Consider the following 8,028-nt stretch of genomic DNA (forward strand, 5'->3'; position numbering starts at 1 on the left):
GACTATGAAGAACCTCATGCTAGAGGACACGAGAACACCACGCTCTGATAAGATGTGACATTAGGATATAAGTTCTATATTAATTGTATGAAACTTAGATGACCTTCTTTGAGCCGAGATGACTTTATTATTTATTTGGACAAGTTTGAATATGATGTAGAAGAAAGTGAATGTGAGCCTTTTACCCATTTGAAAGGCTTGTATTTAAAAATATTTTAAAAGTATTTTTAATTAATATTTGAAATTTTATTCCTTTATTAATATATATGTGAGGGGTAGAGGGTGTCACATTTAGTGGTATCAGAGCAGGTCGAACCTTTCGGCCAGTGTGTTATGTGCTTACCATATTCTGGTGTGCACTCTGTATGGTTACTTATGACTTGTTTTGATGAACATGCTTGAATTATTAATTTATTTTCCTTTGCATGATCGAATGAAACTTAAAAAAAAAATAGTTGTATGTGCCTTGCATCCTTAATGTTTGCTATACCATAAATCCACTGTTGAGTCATGAGTTATGAGACTGGCCATCTCTATAATTTGTGAAGTGCGGTTCGACATTATGGCAAGCCGTTAGGTGATGCAAGAAGCCTTGATACTGATGGATAATGCTTTAATGAGCCCTCATCTTCTTGCGTGTATGTTGTTAATAAACTTATTTCTATATTGATGTGTGGATTAGTGTTGTGAAAACCTTTTGAACCATATATATGTCTTGGGTGAGTATGTCTTTCTTGATGTGTAAACGCATGACTACTTAACAACCTTATAATTACACTGGAGGTAACCTAAACGGATTTCGGATTCCTTTGAAATTGGCACACAGATTTACTCACTACTAAAAATACTGTTTTCTACGACAGGGTATTCAAGTCGGTTATAAAAACCGTTTTTGTTTCAATGGCAAAGTTGTAAATATGGTTAATATTTTAAAAACGGTTTTTGAAAACCGCCTTGGAATATTTCAAAACAAGGACGGTTTTCGGAAAACCCGTCTTAAATGCTTATTATTTTTAATTAATATAATTTATCACTTTCTCTATCTCTCTTTATCGGGTACATGCCACTCTCTCTCTCATTCTCCCATTTTTTGTCGCCTCAGTTGCTTCACCGCAGCTCTGCGGGAGGGAGCCCAAAAGCCTACCATCACCCTCCATCCTTGCCCTCCACCCTCACCGCAGCTCCACGATGCTTACCAGAACGCAGGAGCGTGGCTGCTGCTTGACCTACGACTACGTCACCGACGATGCCACTGATCTGCTCGGTGAGAAGGACTTGGATTCGATCTCCGCACTGAGAGGGTTGCTCGTTTCGCGGCCCGCGGATTCGAGCTTTTCGCACAAGAACGCGCTGCACCGCTGCGTGGAACACGCCAAGCTATGGCTTGCTCAGGATAGAGAGCATATGGGGTTCGTGAGTAGTTTCTTGGGGGTTTTTGGTTTTGCCGTTGGAATACCTCTTGGCCTCTTAGTTGGGTTCTTTCTCTTTGTCTACTCAAAAACCAAACATGTCAAGGTTAACATAACAACTCATTGCATGTTCATTCTGTTTTATTCCAATTTTCAGCACAGACACATGCATTTCTTCTGATCACTCTCCGGGGACTGCTGGTGTTGGGGTTAACACCCCTTTTGCGTTTTGAATTCTGGGTGATAATCAAAATTTGATTTTTTTTTCTTTCTCTTCAATGTTGCAGGACCCTGTTGTTAGGCCAATCAGTGAATTAGGCCCAAATGCTCTGCAGGAACTTCTGCCCGAGATTCCTCTCTGGGTGAAGACGCCTGATTATGAACGAGTTAGTTTCGTGAATTAAACGTTTTGTTTTGTTTTTTTAAGGTTTATGATGACGACGATGATGATGTTACTGTGTTATTGATATTATCTTTGCATGTTATTCAGGTTGATTGGTTGAACAAGTTTTTGTTGGATATGTGGCCCTTCTTAGACACGGTATTGTAATTTCAGTGATTCCATATGGGTGTGTTTGTGCTCTTGTTGGACGATTCTTCAATGGTGTTTCGTTTTTATGTATAGGCAATTTGTAAGATTATTAGAAGCACGACTCAACCGATATTTGCTGAATACACTGGGAAGTATCAGATCAAAGCGATTGATTTTGATGAGTTAAGCCTTGGTACTCTTCCTCCTACTGTCTGTGGTAAGTCTTTTCCCAGATCATCTTATTTTTTGTGCAAATATTTTATCCAGTTTTCTGCCCAGTAATACAAATGTCTGTCATATAATATGAAATTTCACTATTCTAATTGAAATTTTAGATTAGAATATGATTAGTGAAGATGATTTTCATCCTGGACAATTTTAGTGAATCCATTTAAACAAATGATGGGTACAAAAATTTAACAGTTTGACATTAAAGTCATGGTTTGCCTATTTTTAGACATGAACAAGAAGCAGAGAAGGTTGTGTTGAGACTTAAGAGTCTTGGAAGCTTTGGATGGGTGATAATTTCTTGTGTTTGATGTTTTCCATTAACAGGAAAAATTGGAAGCTTTCCCCCAAAAACACAGAAATATGCACATTTCCAAATGAAGATTGAAGACTACTAGAGTATATAGGACTGTGTTGTAACTGTAAAATGTTTGTTGCAGTTAAATGTTCTGATAGCTGTAGCCACCATGTGATCTGTTAGCTGTTGTTGGTTACTGTCTGTCTATTCTTGGTAACTGCATCGTTTAGATGTATTTGATCGATGCCCTATACAGAGCTTACACTTTATGCAAATTTCTCACTACTAAATAGTTTTGAGTCTCAGTTTCTGTCTGATATTTTCTCTGTTTCTTATGTTATCTCTCATTCAACTCACTGTTTTTGTGTAAAAAAGGCCATAGTCTAAGTTTAGCCATAATGAAAGAAATTCCATTTTAGTAAAGGATTTGATAATGAGGTTTTCAATGGGAATTTGCAAACTTCCATTACAAATGCAATGGTAATATACCAATATGCTTTTATGTAAGCTATTTGGTCATAGATTTGAGCATCTATCAGCTTTTACTCTTAAGAATCATGTGATTTCTGTTTCATCCAAACCTTATTGTTATGTCAGTTGTGCTAACTTATTCTATACTTATAATGCAGTTTTCTAGAGATAAAAGGAGCAGTCTTGCTGTTGGGGATATTTCAGAGATTATCCCTGACAAAGTTGCAGATATTGCTGTTCTAGAGGAGCCCGAGCACTTGACATGGTATCACCATGGGAAAAGATGGAAGACTAAATTCAGGCTAGTTATAGGGATAATTCATACGAATTATTTGGAGTATGTGAAGAGAGAAAAGAATGGAACCATGCAAGCATTTTTGCTGAAATATTTAAACAGTTGGGTTGTTGGTATATATTGTCACAAGGCAAGTTATTATATCATCATGGAAAATAGTATATATGTAATCAATATTCAAATTAATATTACATTGTTCCACCTAATATAAATGTGTTTTTGTGTTTGTTTGAATGCAAATTGAAAGAATGTAAATATCTATAATTTCCCATGTTTGCATGAGCTTGAGGGACTAAACAATGTGCAATCTATGCATTTGGTTGGAGTGAAACATGTATTTTTAAGGAGGTTTATTTTTCTTTTTGTTCAACAATGTGCAATCTGGTGCAAGTACTATGTGCAACCTGGTTGGAGTGAAACAATGTGCAATCTGAGATAAGCTTAGGTGATTGACTTCTATTTGGTGCAAGTACTATGGTGTTGCTTTTCTTTTTCTTTTTGTATTTCTTTCTAACAGATGCAGAGGGATTGGGCGGCTTCTTTTGTTGTTGCTTTTCTTTTTCTTTATTTTGTATTTCTTTCTTCTCAAGGATCCCTTATCTTTGTCTTAAAATTACTTCTTTGACACAAGAAAGGTTGAAGGCCCTGGTAAATTCTGTGGGGTTGACATATGACGTGTCATTTGAATTAATCTTGTTTGATAGGCTTAAAAAACATTCATTCTAGTAACATTCGCTCTGATTGTCTAGAATTCTACATCGGTTATTAGAATGATCGATGTTGAATGTCTAGCATTCTACATCGGTTCAATACATACCCGATGTAGAATGATGATCATTCTACATCGGTTGTCAAGACAATCGATGTAGAAATCTGGCATTTTAAGACGGGTTTGGAGACTAGCCCGTCTTAAAATGGGCAGATTTCTACATCGGTTGTCCTAACAACCAATGTAGAATGTCAAAATTCAACATCGGTCATTTAACCATCGTTGTGTTTCAACGACTCCGGGTTACAACGACGCGTGATAACCGATGTAGAAAGGCGCCGATAACCGATGTAGAAAGCCTCTTTTCTAGTAGTGACTATTATAACATGTATTTGGAGTTTTGTATTTTAATCATGATGTAGTATGAATATAGGTAAGATTGATACGTGGTTGATGTGCACGTTCAGGAACTGGAGTTTCCTAAATTGCATGGATGTACCTTACATAATTATATTATATATTTATATTTTTATGTTAAGCATATGTGTATATATAGAAGTTTATTTTTCAGTGTTAATTGATGTTGTAATGCTACGGTGTTGTTATGGTATGAACAAATTATTATTGTGCTAGAGTTTTAGAATTAAAAGGAAGATATTTGGAATGATATTATCATTATTATTATTGTGTGAATTAGTCATTATATTTTTTTAAGGGATAATAATATATATTTTATTTTGGAAATATGATGAGAGATATTATCATCTCTGATATAAAATCAAATTGCTGAAAGTATCTACATATGGAATGAGATATTAAATACCTCCATATTGGATGAGAAAAATAGTAATTAAAATACAATTGCATGAATTTGAATTATAGGCAAATCTGAGATCCATACCGTTTTCGGAAACCAAAGAGACCCATCTCATCAGTTCTACCCTATTCTCATAAGTGAGTGCAACAATATGTGATTATTATGCTTATGGACAATCTTGTGGTTGAGAGATGATTATAAAAGAATATTTAAGAATACTTTTTTCCACATGAAGTGCAAAATTAATGTAAAACATGGATCACTTCATTGGTGACAAGAGTGTCAAGAAATAAATTCTCTCATATTACGTTTTTGAATTTATGATTAGTAGAATGTTGTGTTACTTATGTTTTGATGTTATTGAATCTTATGTGAGTTTATGTAGGCAATAAATATTTTAATTATATGATTGATACATTTCAAATATATTTTTCTAAACAAATTTTCACATTGATTATTTATACTCTCTGTTCCTTAGAAAAATAATATTTTTTTCTTATTTAGTAATGCGAGAAGTCAATGTTAGTATTGTTTTTGGTACTACAAATATAATTGAAGGCTCTAGGAGAGCTAATGTGTATTAAAAAAATTATGAGCTTTTTCTTATGGTTTGCACTACACGTATATTAGTACAATGGAAAAACATATTGTCATAAATAAGAAGTTTATGAATCAAAATAAGTTTGCTGTTTGATATGACTGGTTAGGTTATCTTAAGTCTATTATGATGTAAAAAAATATTAAAAAATTCATGTTGACACCCATTGAAGAGCCAGAAGATTCTTCAGTCCAATGATTTCTCATGTACTATTATACTATTTGTTCCCAAGGAAAGTTAATAATTAGGCTATTACTAGAAAAAAAATTGGAAATGAGTCAATTTTATCTTTAAAAAGGATATAGGATGATACTTGTGGACCAATAAAATTATCATGTGGATCACTTAGATATTTCATGATTTTAAATGATGCATCAACTAAATGGTCATATGTTTATTATTATCAAATTGCAACTAGAAGTTTGTGAGATTGTTAGCTCAATTAATTTGGCTAAGATCACATTTCCCAAATTACACTAGTGAGTTTACTTAAGTTTATAATAAGTATTGATTCGCATTAGACCAACAAATTATAAGTAGTTCTCCCCTTTCAAATTGAGTTTTGGTGAGCTATCTAATATTTCTCACTCGAGAATTTGTAGATGTGTTGTATACACACAAATATGAGTCCTAAAAGAATGTTGAAAATATATGTTGAGAATGAATATCTATTTATAAAGATTTATACCTGATACATTTTGTCAATTGTCATTTTGAATTAGTTGTCCCAACATTATGGGACAAGAATAAGCAGTTGGAAAAAGGATATGAGTTGAAAATAATTATCATCTTGTTCCTTGAATAAAACAATGTGAACCAGAAATTTGAAAGATAATTCATTTACAAAATTTTTCAAAAAAGAATGGCTAAATCATATGTACCAACTACTAAAGCTCCAACAAAATTTGATGTCCCTGTTGGATAATATAATATTGCAAAATGAGTCTGTGACATGCCTGAAGCGTAGTAGACCCTTTGGTTCGAAAGATAAAATCCTTGATGGAACCCTAATTTGTTGATCTAATTTTTAGCATCAACAAACTCAGGAACCTATTTGGGACTCTTTGAAATTGGAAAAAATAAAATGGAAAAAAGGGAATTAGAAAAGGAGATGGAAAGAACAATGTCAGAATGTTGAAAGATTGATAAGTTGAGGATGATTCACCACAAAGAATAAAATTCTTTGATAAGAACCTAAGACTTCATACAAGAATCAAGAGAGACACTCTCTTAATAGTGTCTAATATTAAATTTCAACAAAAACTTCTAACAAAGTGTTTAAGGAGCTATTTATACTCCTATTAATAACCCTAAATTAGGCCCAAGACCCAATAACTAATCTAATAGTTAAAAGACTTAAAAATAGTAATAAAAGGTCGTGGCAACCCATTACAAGTTCGAAAATAGGCCCAAAATACAATTAAAAAATGAAACTAAATCATATTCTAAAAGTTAGCTAAAATTTATGAGCTTCGCTTCTTCACTTTCCTCCATGAGAGAATTTAGTCTCTCACCAAGTTCTTCGTGAAATCTCTTACTCCTTGCTCTAGTGATTGGTCCATCCATGTTGAGCTTACCCAAGCCAAACTCTTCCTCCTTGGATATTCCTTTATCATTCCCTTTCTCTTGGGAAGAATTCTCCCTCAAATTGATGTCAAAGAGGTACCTACATCACAAAGAGTCAAGTCAGTAACATTAAAAGTGTTGCTCACACCATAGTCAAGTGGTAAATCAATTTTATATGCAGTATCATTTATAAGCTCCAAAACATTAAAAGGACCATCTCCCCTTTCTTGAATTTTAGATTTCCTTTTGGAAGGAAACCTATTCTTCCTCAAATGAATCCAAACCCAATAACTTGGTTTGAAAATGATTTGCTTTCTGCCTTTATTAGCATATTGTTCAACCTTTTTCTCAACTTGTGCTTTCACCTTCTCATGAAAAATCTTAACAAAGTTGGTTTTAGAAAGTCCATCCCTATTCATCATAGCATAAGTGTTAGGCAAAGGTAACAAATTAAGAGGGGACAATGGATTAAAACCATAAACTACCTCAAAAGGACAATAAGAAGTAGTAGAATTTACTACACTATTATAAGCAAATTCAGCATGAGGGTACACATTCCTCACATGTTTTCAAATTCTTACCAACCAAGCACCTTAGAAGTTGAGATAGAGTTCAATTTACCAGGATGACGGACATAGTACATGGGCTTAAACTTTCTCTCACCCATCCTTTTTCCATCAAGCTCTCCACTTGTCTTTGGCTCTCTTTTGTCTCTTCTGGATTACTTCTATATGATGGCCTATTTGGTATGGAAACTCCTGACAAGAGATCAATTTGGTGCTCTATCTCTCTCAAAGGAGAAACCCATGAGGGGGTGTCCTTGGGGAAGACATCCCCAAACTTCTTCAATAATTCTTCCACACCAAGAGGCAAAGAACTACCAATAGAAGACAAACAGTAATCATGAGACATTAGTAAATACATAGGTTGCCTAGCTAGCATCACTCTCTTCACCTCTTTCTCTCTCATGAATAAGCTTTTTATTTTTCTCTCCTCTTGATTTTTATCTTTTTTTTTTTTTACAATTTCACTCTTTTTCTTATCTCCACTATTTTCTTTCTTTTCTCTTCTTTCATGTTTCTATCTCTTTTTTAATCAATTTTGT

At 34.0% G+C, this 8,028-nt stretch overlaps 1 protein-coding gene across 1 annotated transcript; it reads left to right on the top strand.

The window, feature by feature from the left end:
• Positions 1-1,131: 1,131 nt before the first annotated feature.
• LOC114383310 (synaptotagmin-3-like) lies at positions 1,132-2,724 on the top strand. Its single transcript, XM_028342958.1, has 5 exons — positions 1,132-1,515; positions 1,697-1,795; positions 1,900-1,950; positions 2,035-2,158; positions 2,497-2,724. Exons 1-5 carry the CDS (start codon positions 1,189-1,191, stop codon positions 2,565-2,567), a joined length of 672 nt encoding a protein of 223 aa, XP_028198759.1. The 5' UTR covers positions 1,132-1,188; the 3' UTR covers positions 2,568-2,724.
• The last annotated feature ends 5,304 nt before the right edge of the window (positions 2,725-8,028 follow it).

Source organism: Glycine soja, chromosome 14, assembly GCF_004193775.1.
Source record: "Glycine soja cultivar W05 chromosome 14, ASM419377v2, whole genome shotgun sequence".
NCBI lineage: Eukaryota > Viridiplantae > Streptophyta > Magnoliopsida > Fabales > Fabaceae > Glycine > Glycine soja.